Below are 22,007 nucleotides of genomic sequence, written 5' to 3'. Positions count from 1 at the left end.
ATGATGGCTGTAAACATGTAAATTGATTTATTATGGAGCAGACTAAGCCAGTAGGTCTGGTCTTCAAAATCAACACTGTCATCATCAACTTTTATTCAGGAGCCATGTCGTGCGCAGTTCGCCTATGCTTTAAGTGAGCGCGAAATATGTATTTCACGCGAAAAATAGTTGTGCGTGAAGTATTTTTTTAGACAGCGTGAAAGGCTAATAAGAACATTTCTTACGCTTTTTTTAAATAAAAAGTCAGCACAAAGGGTTGTCTTTCTCAAACCTTTCGCGTGAGTGAAATGAACAAGATACGAAAATATCTAGATTTCATCTTCAAAAAATAGTTCCTCTATCTAGTCTTGTATACTTTGGAAAGATTATCCCTATTATACATATTGGTCTCATATCCCATGTATATCCTGATATGTTCAGCTCTGATCACGAGATACCACAAATCTACTGAACCTGTCGAAACTTTTGTCACGTTCAACTACCCAGCCACTGCGGCAGTAATTAAAAATGTTTATTTGTAAATCATATCAACTAATTTACAACGTTTTGGCAATAAAAATCGCGTGTTGTTGGTTTGTTATTGCTTTTTCTATAGATTGGGCCGTAAGGAGGAACAAAGTTGCGTTAGTCAAAGAAATCTCGTGACCCAGCCCTGTAATCAAACCCAACTGAACTATATTTAACTTTTTTCGATACGCAAAAAATGGTTCGTCTAATGGTGAATAGTAAAAAGGTCTGGTACCAGCTGCAAGTATAAAGGTCCGTATAAAAATTTGGGAAAAAATGTAACGTCATCGGTTTCGATCTCGCGGCCATCAACCTACCAACCAAGCGGGAACGTTACCACTTCGCACATGTTGATGAAACTATTAGACAGATTTCATACCTGCGGGACTTGCAGTCCTAAAAGTATCAGCGTGACATTTATGAGAGTTTCAAAGTTACGGAAGCGCAGTGTAACACGAGTTATAAACATTGAACGCCACCTTTGCTTACTCTTGCTGTCGTGCTTCACATGTTGTTTTGTCGTTGCTGCTGTGTTTATTTTGTGACCTTCTGAAATTTTTTTTATTCTGTTCTCAAAATTCTGTTATTATTATTCTATAATTTTTATTTATATTTATTATTATGCCCTTTCTGGATAATACTAATTATTCACTACCTGGTTTCGAAATTTTGACACCTTGAGTACTCTGATTTCATTGAAATTTGGTGCTAGTAGGGAAACAAAAATTGATTATGACTGTAAAGTAAACGTCTGTGTTTTGCGAGCTAGTTTACGAATATCATACGCCTTGTCTTGTCCTTGTTTTGTAACGGATAAGAATTTACCCGTAGTATAACGTAAAAATATGACATTAAATCGATTAATTACGCGTGACACAGTCAACGCTTTGTCGTTCACCAGCTTGCGAGAGTTAAATGGAAGCTTTATATTTTCTGTATTTTTATTGACCAAATATAACTACGACATAAGAAATTAACAAATGGACCAGAAGTTGTTTTCAACAGTGCAAAAATAAATTTATCTTAACATTGAGAAAACAAAAAACAAAAAAACTTAAGAAACTTTAAGGATCAAAATGAAGATATGTTTACGGTAACAGAAATTATATAAGAAAAAAACATAAACAGGCGAAAACAGAACATTGTAACAACTTTTGAACCATACATTAAAAATTCGGAGTTACGAGAACATTGACTTTAAATAAATACACCGCCCTGGGACGAATTCATTACTATAAAATAACATATCGCACGTAGCTTTTCATTCATACAAGTGTCTATTCGAAAAATCCATACTCAATAAACCCTGTTTGGAAAAAAAACTGAAAAAAAGACGGATGATTAACGGCTAGACCCTGCAGGGTCGCATTGTAACAGTCTAACAATAGATGGATCACTTTTTGCACCTTCTATAAATTCAGCCAAAGACAATTTGCCATCGGTATTTTTATCCATTTGACGAAATATTTTATCTACTCGCTTTTCTGGCGTTGATTCGTCTTCCGGCATTTTAACAACATTGCCCACCATTTTATAAATTGCACGCACTATTTCCAACATTTCATCCCTTGAGATAAATCTAAAAAAAAGATTTAAATTCAAGGTTTACTTTAAAAACGATATGACAGTGATGCATGTGAAGGGTTATTCTTCAGAAAAACATTATAACAACAGTTTCGATCAGTGTTTCAAGCGCTATTTTATAGGAGTTTTTCATAGACTTCACTAACTTGATGCACTTATTGTCTGCAGAAGTAGTTGTATAAAGATAGAAATAATCATATCACTTTTCATCCTAAAGGTTCTATTTGTTAGACCAAAAGTAGAAAAAGCAGATTTATTTCATCTTTGTGTGTCTAATGCTGATAAAAAGCTAAAAAAATTTTAATTCTCATACTACCACGCACAGTTTCATAAGAAGGTTCAGCAAGTCAGCACACAATCTTATGATACAAACCGCTTTTTTTCTCGACAATGTGACGGATTGTGAAAAATGTTTTAATCACGTGTGTATGTTACATATTATAATGCTCGCTGTCTGTCTGCACATCAAAGAGGGTAGCTTTAGCAGAAATTTATGGCGAAAACAAACTTACGCAAAAATTTAAAATATATTTTTTTTGTTAGGCGTTTATTTTCGGTAAATAATGCCATTAAATTGGAACATGCAAACAATGTTCACGTCAATGAACAATATCGATGTCTACAATCAATCGTATTGATGTGAACATTTTTTAGTAACTTGTAGTTTGTACTTAAATTACGATAATCATCTTTCATGTTTTAGTTAAAACACTAAATCAATAAGAAAAGAAAAACAACAAAAATTAAGATTAAAGAAAGAGGATTTCAAAGTTTGTGGAGTTATTCACCATTTTGAAGGTTCGTTGACTGCAACCTTGCTAAAAAACCCTAATACAGAAACAAAAAGCTTAAACAACAAACGCCTTACCCATTTGCATCTAAATCGTACATGGAGAAAGCCCATTTGAGTTTCTGTTCCAACGTACCACGGCTTGTGACACTTAAAGCACAAATGAATTCGCGAAAATCGATTCTACCGTCACCATTGGCGTCAAAGGTACGAAACACGTGTTCCGCAAATTTCGCTGCATCACCATATGGAAAAAAGTTACCATAGATCTTTTTGAATTCTTCCACAGTCAGAGTTCCATCAGGACAATCCTTCAGAAAACCTATGGGGGAAAGTCTTATTTGTAACGTAAAAAAGATTTGGATTTTCAGTTTAGCTGTCCCCAAAGATTCCATCCTCCATTGCACGCCAATTTTATATTGTGCAGTATCACAACAACAAACAAGGGAGAAAAAAAATTAAAGAAGAAGTTCTTGAGAATACACAGGTCATAAAAGTTGGCATGGATAAAGGTCATACCTCGGTACCACTCTTGTAATTCATGTTCAGTGAATTCTGTTTGCTCTCTTAAGTCGTTTATGACTTCAGGCTTCAACTTACTGTTTTGCTTTCCCATGTTTCAACAAGAAGAGAGAATATGTATGAATTCTACAGTAAAGAAGTAGACGTTAAGTAAAGAGATAAACAAACAAACAAATCGATTTTTTTATTGTTAATTTTATTTAAGCCACAAAATATCTTTTTATTTTCTTTCACACAAACACATAAATTTTAGAATCCTCTGATAATAAGGCTCATTTTGGATAAAATATATACGATACAGAAATATATAAAAATATATAAACACAGCCAACCAGCCATAGCTGATTATTTAAAATGCATGCTTCTGAAACTAACATAAAAACACCTTTCGATATCGCAAAACAGATGTACCTTGCGTAATGGCATGCACTTATAAAAAATTACTTTCAAATAAAATGGAATAAAAGTCTCATCGCCTCGCTGTAAATCAGAACAAAAAATAAATATATTTTATGTTTAAAACTAAAATTTGAAATTAAAAAGCTTTGAATTTTTACGATAAATTATTTATTTTAAGCTGGGAAAATAAAAAAGATTCTATTTACATTACACGTGTATTTTTTGGTGAAGATTATAAAGGGTGTATTTAAGACATAGATAACTACAGGAGAGAAAGGGTCTTAACCTTCTTAATTCTTTTGTCAGAAAAAATATCCTAAATGATGGTCAAGTTTTTTTGTGCACCTGATACGCGATTTCGGAATTAAGCTACCATCTTTAAATTTTCATCAAAGGGCGGGAAAGTTGAACTTTGAATCTTGCTTTTCGGCAGCGAATGTGGGTAGCTGTAAAAATTCAATATGGTATTCTAATTGAGAAATCGTACACTGGTATTTGTGTCGCAATCAAAGACTATAATTCTTTAATAGAATGAAAGAATTGACCCTAACACTACGTGCATATTCAAAGGTGCTGTACCTTCAGTAAAAATTTGATTATTAATAATTGATAATAATCCTTAAATTAGTAGGTAAATAATTATTTCCTGAAAATCCAACTTTCACTTAAACATAGTTCTCGGTTTAAATACTGCTTAATACTAATACTATACGTAGAATTTACGCCACTGTGAGGAATCTAGAAAAGCATATATTACGCGCCATAATCGCATACACAATTCACCTAAATTTTGTTTCAAAAACGAATCACCATAAAAACCTGGAGTAATAATTAGAATAAGTATGAAATAGTAAACATGGTTTATTTCTGATATTTCCTTTAAATGAAGTAAAGTATAGTGTCAGTTACTTGACCGCGTTTATCTGTATACCAGTGTGTGAACAAAGTGAAAGAATGTAATCAGTTAAAGATCTAGTCAAGTGAATCGAAAACCTACGAGGTCTGGAAAAAACTCATGTCCATTTGAAGTAAATTTACAAAAAATGGAGAAGAAAAAGCAGGGAATGGCTGTCAAAAAGAAGTTATAGAACTTTCTGAACCTGACATAGATTGTGAAGAGGTACTTAGTATAGACAAGTTATATTCAAAGGACGAAACTTTGACTAAGTACCAGACTCTAGAAGAGTTCAAAAGTTATGAAATGCCTAGAACCTACCCATTTAGCATTCTATTGTTTGATTTCAGAAAATATATCATAAGATCAAATTACATGGAATAACCATATTGGAGGATCTCTTAGTATTCCGTTTACTAAAGTCAGCCAATCTTAGCCACACAGGTGAAAGATTAGGTAAAGGAACTATCACAGAGCTTAAGTTTAAACTATGTAAACTCAATAAGAAAATATTTTCTGATAGCAATAGTTTTAATGCAGAATCCTGTAGTAAAATTGAGGACATTAACCAGCTCTCATTAGAAGATGATGAAGTCATTTATACAGCACAAAAGAAATTGTATTGATCGCATCCAATTAGCAATTCACACGGTCGGGTAACAGTCCCTAATCAAGGTAGCAGTCAACCACGTTGGAGAAGCAGCCATACATCAACATGCAGCAGTAAGCAAGGCAGAAACCTATTGGACAGCTTTGGAAAGATGTGCAATTTGCCAATCCACTAACAACTGGGCTGCAAAATCCCCTGACAGAGCTCTTTCAAATTCACCACATAACACTTATCTTCAATCTAATGCTGAATATTGTGAAACACTTTCACAGGAATATGTCCCACAAGACTATGAAGTAGTAATGTATCAGTCTGACTTATCAACTCCTCAACTCATCCTTATCAACTAAAGGGTCTTATAGTATAATCTATAACACTGCAGTTTCTGTTGGTGGAGCTTCCAAAACTGTATGTGGAAAAAATGGTGTGATATTTTCACAGAAAGTTTACCATTTGGTGAATAGTGCAAGGTACATGTTACTTTATCATCTAACATCTATAAATTTGGTGATGAAAAGTTCAATCTACAAATGGTGCCATTATACCTGCTACTATTGGAAACATAAAAGTTAGAATCCGCATAGAGTTTCCTACCCACATCAAACAAAATACTTCAGGAGCTGGAGAGTCACAATCCACCAACAATAGCCTTGGCCATAACAGAAGATCTTATTTGGGAAAAAATGGCTGGAAAAGATCAATCGCCAGTTCGCACATGCCCATTTTAAAAAATTTTAAAAAATTGCACAGCTTAATAAAATATGTTGGGTAACCTTGGGAAAACAATGATGAGCTATAAACAGCAAAAAATATCACACAACTGTCAAACTTGTGCACTTTACTGCCCTTGCACATAAACCAGATCCTGCTTGTTTCCCTCAAAACTTAAACAGTAAGTGTAGACAGTGTAGAAGTGTAAACAGTAAGTGTAGACAACTGAAGACAATTCAATCATTTCAGAATTCTGAACGTTAACATGTTCGTTTGAAAACATTTGAATTTGTCAATGGAATGTTTACAATTCGAATGATTTAATAAAAAAACATTATTATTTGCAATTATGGGCATTCTAAACATTTCCCTGAATCTGAGCCTGTCATTGCTTCTCAATTCCTTTATGATATTAATAAAATATCTATTTTGCCCTCTCCAACTCTCAACTCTCTTGCTTTACCACGTGTTGACTTTTCATCACCTGCATCAAGAAGTTTGTGCAGTAACACAAGTACTACAGACCTCTTGTCATCTGCCATTTTGTTTTTTAAAACAGCAACTGTTGCAGATCTCCAATATGCTAACAAAATAATTCGTCAAAATCATTAAAAACCCACCTTTATTAATTTAAGTGGAATGAATGGACATTAATAATTTGCATCAAAACTATTTGCTCTTAAAAAAGTTTTTATTTAAATAAAATTGAATAAAAAATGTTCTTATACAGACATGAAAAGCTATGTTAGGAGAAATTCATCATGCAACCATTGTATAACAGGCCTAAGCACCCTGTAGAAACAAGTCGTGCAATGAAGGAGTCACATATTTAAAGTACTGTTTAAAGTTTTGCCATGCTCTATTTACATTTTAAGAAGTCTTATTTCTCTTATAACCAACCAAATTCAAAAGTGACGTTTTTATAAGAGATTAAAAAATGATGCTTTCCAGAAAATTCAATCAGGATTTAAATTCTTGTTTATGTTTGGTATTAGCAACTGGGCTTCAGAAACAATGGAGTGTAAAGTTTTTTTTTATACTATTCAGAAAAAAAATTGTTTTACTTTAACTACTGTAATTATCAAAATGTTGTACATTTAAACTCGTTGAAATTACAGAAGAACTGATGTGTCATAACCCAAATAAAATAAATACCTGACTGACTAAGCCATTGATAAAACCCTTGCTTACAACCCTGGACATAATTTCGAAAATCCTAACCACAAGCAATTAAAAATTCTGTTATCTCACTTTGAATTTGTAATTTGTAACTTTTTAATTTCACATCAACTTTAGAACTTTAGATAGAACTAAAAAAAACAACTAATTTTTGCTGGCTTTTAGTACGCTTGAAGATTTGAGGACCTTTTTCGACCATGGATCGGATTGTTCTTTAATGCATGCATTTTAGAATGTGTAGCTAGCACATTGTACAAATGTTGTTTACCTGGTCTACACCAGAGTACTGGCCAAAAGATGGTGTTGAGTCATTGTGAAAAATAACCTAAAAAAAGGCTGTTTCCATCAATAACATGTATGGTTGCAGGTGAGAAGTATGAATGTTTTAAAGTCAAGCTTGGTAGGTCTCTTATGAAAAAACAACTCAACTTTTTCACTGTAACAGTCTCTTAATGCAATGTGGTGTGTTTTAACGCTATTAAAATATTGTGTGTCGAGTTAAGATGTTGGTGGTAAAAACGTCTTAATCATCTTAAATATTACATCAGGTAGTCATCTAAATAATAATTGGCTACTTGATCATTTTAAAAAACATATCCAAATCCTAATTGGCTTCTTCATCATCTTAAATATCACATGAGATAGTCTTCCAAATAATATATTAATTTTTAATGGAGAAAAAATTACCAAAATAGATAAACTTAGCAGACTGTACATTTTTTAGTGTCAAAACTAAGCTGAATGCCTGAGGTGGTTAAAAGTCCCTTGCCTGAAAAGGCTATAACCGCAACTCACTGCTGCACTACTTATCAATTTCTTTTGATTTATACCGCAAAAACAATCAAGGATAGATATATGCACATAACATTTGAGCCCATTGTTGAGTTTGGGAAAGCAAAACAAATGAATAACGACTTGAGAGAGGGGAAAAGAGAGTTAAGAGTGGAGAACAAATAAAGTAAACAAGAAAAGCCTACCCTTATGCCACTCTTGTATCTCATATTCAGTATAACCAGTTAGCTGAAGAATATCTTCGAGTTGCTCAGTTTTAAGTTTGCTGTTATTTTTACCCATTACAAAAATGTCTTGCTTAAAATTAAGTTTTAATAACATTAAACAAATGTTTGTTATACACTAAAAATTTTTAAGCTTGTACACTAAAAATTTATTAAATTTTAAAGATTTCTATTTAAGCAGAATTGAATATCATATTAAATTATTAAAAGACACAAAGCCAACATAACAAGAAACAGAAAAACATCACAATATGGCTTTTAAAGAAAATCTATAATCTTCAAATTAAAAATTTAAAAAAGATTGATATGAAATCCCATATGCAAGTTAACAAAGACTATTTTTATATTTACCATATTTCATTATTAAAGATGTATTTTTCAATTCTCACATGTATCTTCAAAAGGAATATATAATGCCACATTATTTCTCACTTGATTAATAACATGCCTTAACTTTTTCCAGAATGATTTTTACAGCAGCTGTACAAAAATACTGATAAATTTAAGTCATCCTTATCAGTATAATCATTACCGAATCAGTGAAATTAAAAATATTTAATCAGTAAACTTTAATAGTTTTAATTTTAGTTTAATAGTAATTCTACTCATTTAAATACATCCTTAGCAGGTATGTTACAAGTTAAAAAACGAGTTTATACAAGACATATAATGTATATAATAATATATTCATATATAACAGACATTAGGAACTGTGTGATTGACTTTAAAACAACAAGTAAAAGAGAAGAACATGCAGTCACTGTTTTTTCTACATCTGGTAACCCCTAAAATTAAATGACAGGAATCCTAAATGAAATCAAACTTGGCTTAAATAAAAATCAGCCTAAGCAAGGATCTACAATTTTGTTTTATCAAGATATACCTTCCACTAAAGCTAACTTATAAATTAAAAGCAGAATTATTTAACCACTGTTTAATGTGTTTTTGTAACAAAACTTCCTCATGCAATACAAACAGTCACAAACTGCTGGAGACTTACTGTACTAAGCAGTCATTTCCCCTACAAGTCCTGAAACCACTACAATTTGTTCACAACTTGAACTTGGATAATTCTTATAGTTTCGAAATTAAATTAAAAATAAATTTCATTCTTATCATGTTTTTAAACGTTGTTTGTATGAATGCAGTTATTTGTGATTTATTTTTTATTAATTATTTGAATGCTTATTTAGATGTTAAACATAAGACTAAAGTAACACAAGAACATTAAAACATTCCTACCTTGTTATTATTACGAGATTATAAAAATTTTCTGCTTATTATTATAAGAATAAGAATAAGCAGAAAAATATTATAATCTCATAGGTGGGTACCAGGCTTAAGTTGTTTACAAATGTGTCCAATGCAGTCTCAAAAGATTAAACAGCAGGAAAATAACTTTAATTTTAATGAAAGATTTTACCAGCAAATTAAAATGTGCAAACAGATTTTGCGTCAAAAAAACAAAAAAAATCTTACATTTTTTTTTGTTATAAGACACTTATTTATAAGCAACTGAGCTGGATTTATTGAGCAACTTCAGTCCTCTACAAATAAAGCACAAGCAACAAAAAAAGATTATTTGCTGTGAAAATAGAGAGAGGCACGCTTTAAAAAAAATTCCAAGAAAAGTAAACTATAATAACTTCTTTGTTGCATACTTTAGTTTATTTTCAAGAACTTTTTCCCCCTTTTTACATAAATTGAAATTAGTTGAACAAAATTAAACAACCACTAAGCAACTTCAGATCTAGATATTGACTAAAAAATCAGAAACATGAGATCTGACCTAAATCTTAAGTTGCTTATAAAAAAATCGCCTGATCTATTCACATGTAAGTGAAAAGCCATTTTATCTTAAATATTCAAGATTACTATGACGATAAAAAAAATATGAAGAGTAAGATAAGTCTGTTAGACAAGGAAGGTTAAAAAACAGCTAAAAAACAAATACGAAATAAAATAATAAACACAGACAAAAGTAAAAAAATCGAATTGAAATTCAAACAATGACTGACCATTCTCATATATAATTTTAGTGCAGATGTTACCAGAGCCAATTAGCTCTGTAATAGATTTTCTGATGCAGCAATGTTTTTCTTTCTTCCAGTTTAATAAGAAAGGAAATTCAGATTACAGGTATTTTCATACGGCTAACTGATTGTTGTGATAAAATATGAAATATTAAACTTCAGTAAGCACATAAAAATGTCCACAATTTCTGATAAAAATCATCTGATCAAACAAAGCTATTTGTATTTGGCAGTCTGTAAAACATTAAAATTGCACACAAAAACATGATGATAAATTCAAAATTTTACAAATTCCTTTAACCTTAACATCAACCAGGCCTTTTTCCAAACATCAGTTTTAGCAAGCCTCTGAACAACTTCAAAGGCATGTTTGTGGTAATTAGATTAATAAAACTAATTGTCAAAAACAATAGCCCACAGCTGTGTAAACAGTTGGGTGTTTAGCGAAATAATAAATTGGTATATGGTGATAAAAGAATAAATTTTTAACAATTTATAGATTAGTTATCCTAAAAAAAGTTATCCTAAAAAACAATAACTCCTTTTCCTGGAGCTTACCTAGCAGTATTGTTGCATATACAAAAGGGTTTGAAATCCCGTTATATTTGGCTCAGGTTTATTATAACATTCCAGCTAACAGGAGGACAGTAAAAGCTATGACACAAATCAGCTTAACTCCCATGTGCCAATGGGTACTGGAGGGTCTGCAAGTTAGAAGTACAACCCAGATATAGGTAAGGTCGGGCGCTTCAAAATTAAATTCAGATGGACATTTTCATAAACTTTAATAAAAAATGAATTACATAGCAGTTATAAAATTCATGTAAAGACTATGTCTTGTTTATATACAGGCTGAATTTCTCAGTTGTGCAATGCAATTGTAATGCCTAATGGTGAAACAGCAATGCAATGTAATCCATCACAAGCAATTCATCTTCTCTAATGCAATACTGCGATAATAATTATCATTATTATAAACAATTTTTATACAGGATATAGATTTTCAATATATACATACAATATTGCTATTAACAAACGTCCTGTCTTTAAAAATAAAAATAAAACTAGTTAAAAAGTCTTAAAATTAGCTAAAACTGCCAGATTGGGTGTGAGATCATAGAATAAACAGCAAATGTCTGTTTATGAAACTAACAGGCTACAAATAAAATTTCACAACAGAGTAAAGTCTCCGCAGGAAAAATAAGCACGTTAAATTAAACAGAACACTCTGTACTATCAAATGGAGTATGGGACTATCGGATATAAATCAAATCAAATCAAAGGTTAAAAATCTTCAAAACATTTTTCCTAAACAAATTAAAATTTTCAATTTTACGAATATTTAATGGTAGCTCGTTGTATAGTGTAACACCCATAGAAAAGAAACCAGGTTTTGCATATTTGAGTTTTGGAAATGGAATTTGTAATTTATAACCATCATTTCTTGTCCCCCTACCATGGGACTGTACTTTGAAGTAATCAATAAAGTTTGCACATGTTTTCCTTTCTAAACATTTTCGCACAAGTAGAATTGATTGTTTCTTTAATATGTTTTTAACAGGTGGTTGGCTTGTTCCAGTGACCGTTTCAGCTAGATTATCAATGGATTTAAGCTTATTTCTTTGCGTTTGGCTTAAATTTAAGTTTACTGTACAGTTGTAAGACAACTTTGGAGAGAAGACAACATACGTAATTTGGATACTGAACGCTTGAGATTTTATCAAAATTAGTAGACAGTGAAAGTGAACTATCCAACGTAGTTTCAGTAGCCTGTATCTCAGTGTCATCAAATAACAAGAACATATTTTTACCACAGGATGATAGTTTTTTCGAGGTACCAAAAAGCATAGTTTCGGTTTTGCCTTTATTCAAGTTGATAACTAGTTGGTTGATTTGGAAATATGTTGAAATCAATTTCAAGTCCTCATTTATCTGGTACTTGATTGATTCCTTGTTCTTCCCCTCAACATAAACCACAGTGTCATCAGCAAAGTTAAAAGAATACGTGTATTTTAAGCATTTCTCAAAGTCATTGAAATAAATCAAGAAAAGAAGTGGTCCCAAGATCAAGCCTTGGGGCACTCCACAGGTGATCTTCATACGTTCTGATTTACACTTCTCAACAATACAGTATTACTCCCTATTGAAAAGGTATTCAGCGAACCAATTTTGAGCAGAACCTCTGATTCCAACATTTTTCAACTTTTCCAGGAGAATTGAATGGTTTAAAGTGTCAAAAGCCTTTGATAAGTCAATATAAAGTGCACCTACCAAGTTGCCTTTGTCTACAGCTTTGCGAATATTGTCTGTCAGCAGGATGGTAGCTAGCTCAGTTGAACGTCTTTTCCGATAAACGAACTGATTTCCTGATAAGATGTTGTTATTCTCGAGGTAATCAGATAGTTGTTTATGGACAGCCTTCTCGAGGATTTTTGATAAGGAAGAAAGTATGGAAATTAGAAGTTAGACTTTCAGTTAGAAGTTAGACTTTAAATAAAAGGTCTATCACAATATTTTTGGTACACCTCCTTGGTGTGAACTTTTTTCCCACTTGCAAGGCTTTGCTGAACTATGGCATTACTCAAAATCTCCATAATCATGAAATGTTACCACAAGTCACTCAAAATCACCTACAAAATCAGTCCTTGATAACAAAAGCCACCAAGCAAAAAGGAATGCTGTCTTACATATGATATCAATCATGCTATAAGCATGCTGTATCATATGTGTACAACTAGTCAACTTTTTGCATCTCGCTCACTTGTAATAGTTAATTAATTTTTTACAGTTAATTTATTTGAATTTCATTTGCCTTGTGATTGAAATAGTACTTGCCCACTTGCCCCAGATGAATGCTTTAATAAACCTAAAAACACTAACTGAACTTGATAAATGGAAATAATAATAATAATGTTTGTGAAGAAATTAAAAGAATTGGACAAGATAGAATTTCTGGTCTATGGGCTTGTACACAAAGTAGTGGATAGTTTACTTTGCTCAAAAGCAAGATTTGTAATAAGAGGGTTTTAAGAAGCTTTGATTTTGTCAGATTATCCAACAGGAAGTTAATCTATGAGGATTCTTCTTATATCATTACATCAAGCCAAAAATCAAGAGCAAAATAAGTAATCAAATGAGCAAAATCTTAATAGTGTTTATTTCAGGTCCCAGATGAACCACAACTTGTTGACTATACACAACTCAAAAGAGCTGATTCAAAGTCCTCCGTAAATATGCACTCTTTGGTTAAATGAATGTCATCCTTTGGAGGACTGGTAGATAACAGCAAACCCTGAATATTTATCTTTTAGCATACAAATAGTACAATAAGTTAAGGTAAGTGAGATTACTCCACCAACTTAATTAAATCAATTAAAATAATCTTCTGTAGAAACTATATGTGTCCATGGGTTGAATGCTGCCAGAGTGTGGTATTATGTTGTATCAAAAGAACTTGTGATGCTTAATTGCAAGATATCTTCAACTTATTTTAATGTATAATATCTTTTTGCTTAAAGTAGATGGAAATTCTGGCTTTATACTTGCTTATGTGGATGACTGATTACGGGAAGAATTAAATCTTTCAAAACAAAGATTATAACAGAACTTTGTAAAGCTTTTCAAGTTGCATTAATTCTTGCTTCCAAGATTTTCAAATAATGAAGGTCTAATTGTTACACAGAATGAAGATAATATTCAAGCTAAACAAGGTGACTATATCTTTCTTAATGCAAAGGAAGAGTAGTTGTGATGAAGGAGAAAATTCTCTACAGTAAATTAGCAGGAAAGCTAACTGGATAGCTTTTCAAACACACCTACATATGTTTTTTATTGTTTGTACATTGAGTACAAACATAAAATCAGTCTAGCAAAGTTCTTCAACATGTGAAGAACAAAGTGTACTCGTTTTCCTGCTTTAAAAAATCTAAGGCAGTGTAAACTGTACTGTGTCAATGATGCATCTCTTGGCAAAAAAAATATTTATTGTGCATCAATTAACTCAATAAAAACAGTTTGTAACCACTTGTGGTTAAATTAAATTATCACAGAACGCTAAAAGTTATTTAATTAAATACCGTTTTTCTGTGTAAACTTTAATATTTATTTATGTATTTGAATATAATATTTTTTATTGTGGATTATTTTTGTATTTTTCTTCTTTATTAAAATACTTCTCTTCAGTAAAAAAAGTGTTTTCAATTTAGGGGGTAGCTAAAGCATAAAAACTCGCATTTTAAGAACAAAAGGAAACATTACACCAAATTAAAAGGCTACATTGAGAACAAGGTGTTATGTACCGTGAAAATGAAAGAAATTGGTCCAATAAAATGGATAGAAGCATAAATTACTGAAGAAAGTAGTTAGTTACGTGTTCTGTTAATTCAAAAAACTATGTTGACAAGATTTTGCAGGCTTGAGTTACAAAACTGCCACAGTGTTAAAATTATTGTGAAAATTATGATCACTTAAAATGAGTGCTGAATTACAAGGCCTGTGGTCCCTTTTGCCTGCCCCCAAGCTAAAGTTTAGTAACCACAGTGATTTAAGTGTCACGGATTTTTTGGAATTGTCCCAAATTTAAGAGCCATGTTAGGATGTACCAAATTACTGAAATTTTTCCCAATTTTAAAAACATTTAGGCCTGAGTATTAAATGTATTCTGTAAAAAATTATATTTCTATCCAATTAATTGCTGACAACGCGCAGGGAAAAACAACAATAAAAACTGCAAGTTTGGCGGATATGAGGGGTCTCGGAGGATATGTGTGTACTGTATCTAATTGTAACAGAGGTCAACAAAGACCACAACAAACTGTCTAAGACAGTTTCTCGTAAATGTAGTGTGGTCAACAAGGATCACATAAACAAACTGTCAATCAATATAAGTAAAACAAACTGTCAACAAAGACAGGTTCTAAACAAACTGTCAACAAAGACAGGTTCTAACAAACTGCCAACAAGGACAGCTTAAGATTGATAGTTCATGAATAGCAAAATATTACTTAAGAATACTAGCATGAGTTTAAAATACACAACACACCCCCTCCACCCTGTCTTTCAGACCACATGAACGCAAAGTAAATATATATACAACGTATACAAAATATATACATCTCCCGTGTATAAATGTCCTAAAAATATTCACATTGAATAAAACCTAATGAACTAAACAGTAAAAATGCCCTGACGGGATGGGTGGGCGGTAAAACCACAACTACTGTTGGCTAGCACGAGCGAAAGAGGAATCGTGGAGCGAGACCGTGACTAAAAGAGCCGAACGAACAAAGTGAAGATTGGAGCCCAGGCCTGTGAAACTAAGATGGCAACCACAGCTACGCGCTACCGTACTAACGCCAGTCCATGTCGTTTAGCAATTAACTAAAGTTAAGTAAACTTAACTACCTTTAATTGCTGACAACGCGCAGGGAAAAACAACAATAAAAACTGCAAGTTTGGCGGATATGAGGGGTCTCGGAGGATATGTGTGTACTGTATCTAATTGTAACAGAGGTCAACAAAGACCACAACAAACTGTCTAAGACAGTTTCTCGTAAATGTAGTGTGGTCAACAAGGATCACATAAACAAACTGTCAATCAATATAAGTAAAACAAACTGTCAACAAAGACAGGTTCTAAACAAACTGTCAACAAAGACAGGTTCTAACAAACTGCCAACAAGGACAGCTTAAGATTGATAGTTCATGAATAGCAAAATATTACTTAAGAATACTAGCATGAGTTTAAAATACACAACACACCCCCAAATTCCCCCACACCACCACACTTGACAAACTATACAAAATGAAGAGGTGTGGTGATGCCTACGAGCGCCACCAACTAAACTATAACAAAAATGAAGAAGGTGTGTGACGGCTCCACCCACGAGTAGGTGGCCCAGCGGTGCATAGACTGCGAGAAAGGCCAATGACCTGTGCATCATCGAGATGTAGATAGCGTCTATAGGCATCACTGGTCCACCTGCCTAAAATCTGGATAGTGCTGTCAGGCACCCCTGCAGATGCTGCTGCGGAGGCACCACCAATGCGAAAGGAATGTGTATTAATGTGTGGAATATTAGGCAAACACGAAGCCAGGAGGTTTACTATGTCCTGACGAGTCAAAAATTTGAAGTCCTGGTAAGTGAAGAGTGGCCACCCTGGGCCGGGATGAACCGCTAAGAAACGGCGCATACACTGAAGCGGGCAAACTGCGTTATTGTTAGCGCCAACCCTAATCTGACAACCAACACGAAAGGGATCTGTTTTAGACGACCGGATATGAACCAGCATGACGGAATTGTCTGCGGAAAATTGGATATCTCCAACCAATAAATCAGTGGATGGATCGAAGTGACGACTGGATTGATAAGTGTATTCAGAGCAGCGCAACAAGCCAAAGAAGGCCAAAGAGGTAGCAGCTTTGAAAAGTAGTCGTTCATATACTGTAGCTTGTAAAAATTGAATACGGTAATGAATTAAACACAAATTCTGATATGTAATTGGGTGCCTGCGCGGCCGGGTGAGACGAGCTCCTTGGACTCTTTTAATTCCTCGCAGGGTGTAACACAAGCGACTCATGTCTGCTATTCGAACATAGTTGCCGGCCATGATGGAGTGATATTGCAAGCCTGAGATGTAAACGCGAATGGTAGTGTGAGATACGCGTTGTGCCAAACTAGAAATGTAGCGAATTAGAATATCCTCGTTCAACGGCCAGAGAGGATGAGACCACCTATAACAAAATCGCTGATATGAGGCAACACCAGTGGAATACGTGGCCCTAGTAGTGGGTGCCAAAGCTTGAGATTGAAAGTACTGTGAGGCTATACTAAGATGGTCCAGATGGTTGGCTCGATTGGTGTGGGTGACTCGTCTGCGGACTGAAGACGTTGTTTGAATCGACGAACCTGTAACCGAGATAGAAGATCAGCTGCAATATTAGTATGTCCAGGAATATGTTGAAGCAAAATATTAATGTTCAACCGCGCCGTGAATAGAAATAAGTGGCGAATTAACGACATGATGTGTTTATCCCGCGATGTGCCTGAGCGCCACACATGAACTATGGACGCGTTGTCTGTGTAAATGATGATCTGCAGATTACGCCATTCGCGACCCCACGTCCTAACCGCTGCTACAATTGCGAAAAGCTCCAATATATTAATGTGAAAAGAATGAAATGTTGGGGGCCATGGAGCACAGAACCAACTATTGCGAAAAACAGCACCAAATCCTACCCCTGATGCATCCGTAAAGAGGCTAAGTGAAGCGGCTGTGATTGGGTCGCCTTGAATAAAACAGAGACCATTCCAGCTAGGTAGAAAATCCACCCACCATTGAATGTCTAAGCGTGCCTCCCCATTTAATGTGATATGATGATTGAGTGATGCAACGGTGGTAGACAAATCAATTAACCTACGGAGGAACATTCTGCCTGGCTTTACCACTTTGGCAGCGAAAGATAAAGAGCCAATCAAGGAAAGCAATTCTCGTTTGGTGCACTTCTTCCTACCAGACCAAACCAATAAAGCTTCGTGCAACTCCCTGTACTTATCCGCTGGCAAGCGAATGATTTGTTGCTGAGAGTCGATCTCAATGCCCAGGTAGGTTATAGTTTGTGAGGGTCCTGTGGTTTTTTCCTCCGCAATAGGGACACCCAGTTTAGTGCACATAGACTGAATAGATTCCAAGTAACTATTTACTTCTGCTGCCGACCTCCCACAAAGGAAGAAATCGTCTAAGTAATGGATCACAAATGGAATAGCAAGCACAGTGAGGAAGATCCAACATAACAAATCTGCAAAACAGTTAAACAAGAAGGGTGAGGAGCGGCTGCCAAATGGCAAGCGAGTGTCCACAAAGTAATAACCCTCCCAACAGTAGCCTAATAAACCCCATTGAGCTGGTTTAACGGGGCAAAGGCGAAAAGCATGCTTGATATCAATTTTGGCTAAAAATGCTGTGGGACCCAACCCAGACACCAATTTTAGGGCATCGTCGAGGGTGGAATATCGCACTGAAAACTCTTCTTTGCATATGCCTTCATTAATAGCATTGCCTGTAGGTGAGGAGAGATCTAAAATTATTCTGTAAGAACCGTCTTTCTTTGGTACTGCACCTAAAGGTGAACAATGCAGAGGCGTAATTGGAGGGCTTAGAAAAGGTCCTGAGGTGTGGCCTCGCGCTAATTCTTTAGCAATTGCCTCCCACACTGATTGAGAATTAGAGCGTGCAGATAGTAGGTTGCGTGGCCGGGTAGCTGTGCATGGGCCATGAAAACCAATGTCAAATCCAGAAGACAAACCAGAGATAATAAATGACACTAAAGACTGACAAGGGTGTTCCCTTAGCAATCTTTCAAAAAGAGCAACATTGACAGGACATTGACAAGACACAGGCAGTGGTTTTGGATTAATATTTGCGGACAACGGAGCATTGTGAGGCAGGATGGGAGTCGCCGCAGTGTTTGCATTGGTGTGCGAAGCGACATTGTTGGTTCGTACAGTGACCCTGTGCGTTGAAGTATCGACAAGTGGCGATGTTATCGACCTGTCCGACTGCACCTGTGTCAGCCCTACTGAGGGTCTGCGTGGCTCGAAAAGGCTGTGTGGCACGAAAGCGCTGTGAGGCGCGAAAAGGCTGGGGGGCACGAAAGGGCTGCCCACTATATGCTAAATTTGAAGGTGCTGATTCGTTCCCAGCTGCTGACTCAGTGCGAAGAGGGCAACTTGATGCAAGATGTCCATAATTCCGGCACCGAAAACACATGACCTGCAGTGGGGCACTTCGGAGATGACGGTTATAAAGATCGTCATCTACACGGTTCCATGACAAACCAGAATCAAAAGCCATTTGGTACCTAAACATGCGATCGTATGTCGACCATGCTGTAAATGTAAACTGTGAGGCGAAGTCACACATGATAGACTGATAGTGTAAAAGCTCGGATGCACGATGTGGAAAGAAAAAGGTGAAGCACCGGATAAAATTATTCCATGCTAACATCCAAGATGAAAAGTCACTAACCTTAGGGCGGTTTGATTGCTTGGGAACTAACGCAACTGACGGGCTAGACCCACCGAGAACCTTAAACGTAAACTCATCTGAAGATGAGGCAAAAGCAGGCAGTAAGCTATCAAAATTTACATACTCACCTTTTTTAACCTTGTCCAAAACGGCCTGAGGAAGTGCCGGCAAGGGAGCAGGGCGCGCTGTGGTTGCGACGGAAAACCCAACCTGGGCTGGACGAGGAAGACCCCCCTGTGGAAACTCACCCCCTTCAGAAAACGGCTCAGACACAAAATGGTGTACAATAGGAGTCTCAACAACAGAGTTAGTATTATAAGTGTCACCTGTCGCTTGATTTTGCTCTATTATGTCAGGAGCTCTTCCCGCGAGTCGTTCCCCCTCGTGACCCTCGAAAAATCGTCGCAATTCTCCTCTAATTAACTCTGTAACCACAGCTGTTGTAAGGATGGGCGACTCGACAACGTCGGTGGTCGAAGATGATGATGCCTGATGACCAGTGAAGACATTTGACGACACAACTGTAGTTGACTCAACGCCGGTTGCTGTGTTGGTCGGCTGGCCGCGTGGGCGGAGTCTGGTCGACCTCGTGGCCACGTTGGTTGATGGAATAATTGGGGCCATACCTGATGTAGTGGTCACCGACGTAGCTACCACCGAATGTGGCGGATTGTAGAACGAAAACAGGCGACGAGCAAGTATTTGAGGCGATCCTGAGTCAATTAAATTTAATGCATTGCACACTAACCGTAGAGTTTGAACTGGCAATGTGGCCCATTCTGCCAGACTCTTCGTATCTGCGTCAGCCACTGGCAAAGTTCCTCCAGAACGCCGTCGAACGGCGACGCAAAGAACTAGCGTTATCGACACGCACAGAAATCTCACAAGTAACATCTTTCGTCACGTAAGTTATTATTTGCTGAACCAATTAAAGGATAACAATAGATAAATAACGATTAAAACCACAACTACTGTTGGCTAGCACGAGCGAAAGAGGAATCGTGGAGCGAGACCGTGACTAAAAGAGCCGAACGAACAAAGTGAAGATTGGAGCCCAGGCCTGTGAAACTAAGATGGCAACCACAGCTACGCGCTACCGTACTAACGCCAGTCCATGTCGTTTAGCAATTAACTAAAGTTAAGTAAACTTAACTACCTTTAAAATTATTGTGAAAATTATGATCACTTAAAATGAGTGCTGAATTACAAGGCCTGTGGCCCCTTTTGCCTGCCCCCAAGCTAAAGTTTAGTAACCACAGTGATTTAAGTGTCACGGATTTTTTGGAATTGTCCCAAATTTAAGAGCCATGTTAGGATGTACCAAATTACTGAAATTTTTCCCAATTTTAAAAACATTTAGGCCTGAGTATTAAATACTATGATATTATGAGAATAAAGATGCCATGCTACCAATGAAACTTATATAACCGTTCAAATATAAAAATGTAAATCAGCCTACAACCATTTATAATGAAATACTGCAGACTTTTTTTCTACACTCACACATATTTATATTTTATCTATTGGTCATTGACACTAGCCTTTAGTGCATTTTAAACCAGCATTATTAATGACAGATAGTGAGAGTAAAAAGATCTAACAGGGGTATTAAGTTAGCTATGTGTATATATCCAAAAGAACAGGTTGGTGCTTAGGTGGATCTTAAGGTTCTTTTCCATTCCAAATCGCGCTACTATTTTTGCACTAATTTATGACCTTAAAGTTAAGCATATTGAGTATTTAGCGCAAAGGACATTTCATTACAACTTAAATTAACTCTGATTTAATTCATTTTGTTGGTAAAATACATCGAACAACATCGAGGGAGGCATTATATTATGGATATTTAAAAAAAGAAGGAAAAAGATTTCAAGATTTTAGGACCGTGAATTACTTGTATATTTAGGGTAATATTAAGAATATAACCATCTTCTAGAAGAACTAAAAAGGTTTTAAATATAAACGTTTCTTAACCGACGTTGTGAATAAAATGTTTGTAAGAAACGCTTTTGCACACTTAATATGCTCAATTTATTTTATTCAAAAGTGTTTGCGCTAATTCACGTTAAAATATCAATATATTCTGATATTTAGCCTAGAAGCTAATCAGAGTTAAAGCAGGTGCACTAATAATTCAACGACGTTTCTATTAGGCATTAAAAATTAACTCCAATTAACCCACCTGCTTAACACAAATTAACGCCAGATGGAACTCAAGCTTTAGTAATGGTGTTAGTAGTTTCTTTATGAGAATGCAGAATAAGACACAACAGCATTTATCAGCACAACCTGTACTGGGCTTTTCAGTAGCCTCTAGCTATTGCTAGCTACAATACATACGAAGCTTAGGCGAATAGTTCATCAACTGCTATTTTCTGGTGCTTTTATAAACATGGTGAAAAGCAAGTAAATCAACAATATTTTTTACCTGAACACGGCGCCCCTCCTACGCTTGCGGAGCTCTTGGAAATATGGGATATTTGAGCTACAAAACCGGCGGATTAAACTGATGTTTCGATAAATTATCGTGTTAGTACGTTTTACTATAAGAGCCCTAATTATACGGCAAAGTTTTTATTAAAGAATAATGAAATATTTTTTTTTTGAAAATACTGTTAAGCTGGATTGGTGATTAGGATATTTCAATCAACCAAGGAAATTGCAACTGGTAGTGATTTTTTCATTTTATCGATTTATTTACAGTTTTTGGGAAGCGTGTTACACCCGTGATCAG

The 22,007-nt window shown here is 35.2% G+C and overlaps 1 protein-coding gene across 3 annotated transcripts; it reads right to left on the bottom strand.

Annotated features, from left to right (window-relative positions):
- Positions 1-1,630: 1,630 nt before the first annotated feature.
- Positions 1,631-21,852, bottom strand: LOC130654256 (neurocalcin homolog). 3 transcript variants are annotated; one of them, XM_057456805.1, is made up of 4 exons: positions 21,702-21,852; positions 3,401-3,529; positions 2,960-3,203; positions 1,631-2,086 (listed from the first exon to the last, which is right to left on the bottom strand). In XM_057456805.1, exons 2-4 carry the CDS (start codon positions 3,495-3,497, stop codon positions 1,849-1,851), a joined length of 579 nt encoding a protein of 192 aa, XP_057312788.1. In that variant the 5' UTR covers positions 3,498-3,529; positions 21,702-21,852; the 3' UTR covers positions 1,631-1,848. The 3 variants fall into 3 exon arrangements, with proteins under 3 accessions (XP_057312788.1, XP_057312789.1, XP_057312787.1); XM_057456806.1 differs by lacking the exon at positions 21,702-21,852 and adding an exon at positions 21,456-21,648; XM_057456804.1 differs by lacking the exons at positions 3,401-3,529; positions 21,702-21,852 and adding an exon at positions 8,175-8,321.
- Between the last annotated feature and the right edge of the window lie 155 nt (positions 21,853-22,007).

This window comes from Hydractinia symbiolongicarpus, chromosome 8, assembly GCF_029227915.1.
Source record: "Hydractinia symbiolongicarpus strain clone_291-10 chromosome 8, HSymV2.1, whole genome shotgun sequence".
In the NCBI taxonomy this organism is placed as follows: Eukaryota; Metazoa; Cnidaria; class Hydrozoa; order Anthoathecata; family Hydractiniidae; genus Hydractinia; species Hydractinia symbiolongicarpus.
This window is presented reverse-complemented; position numbering and strand designations above follow the sequence as displayed.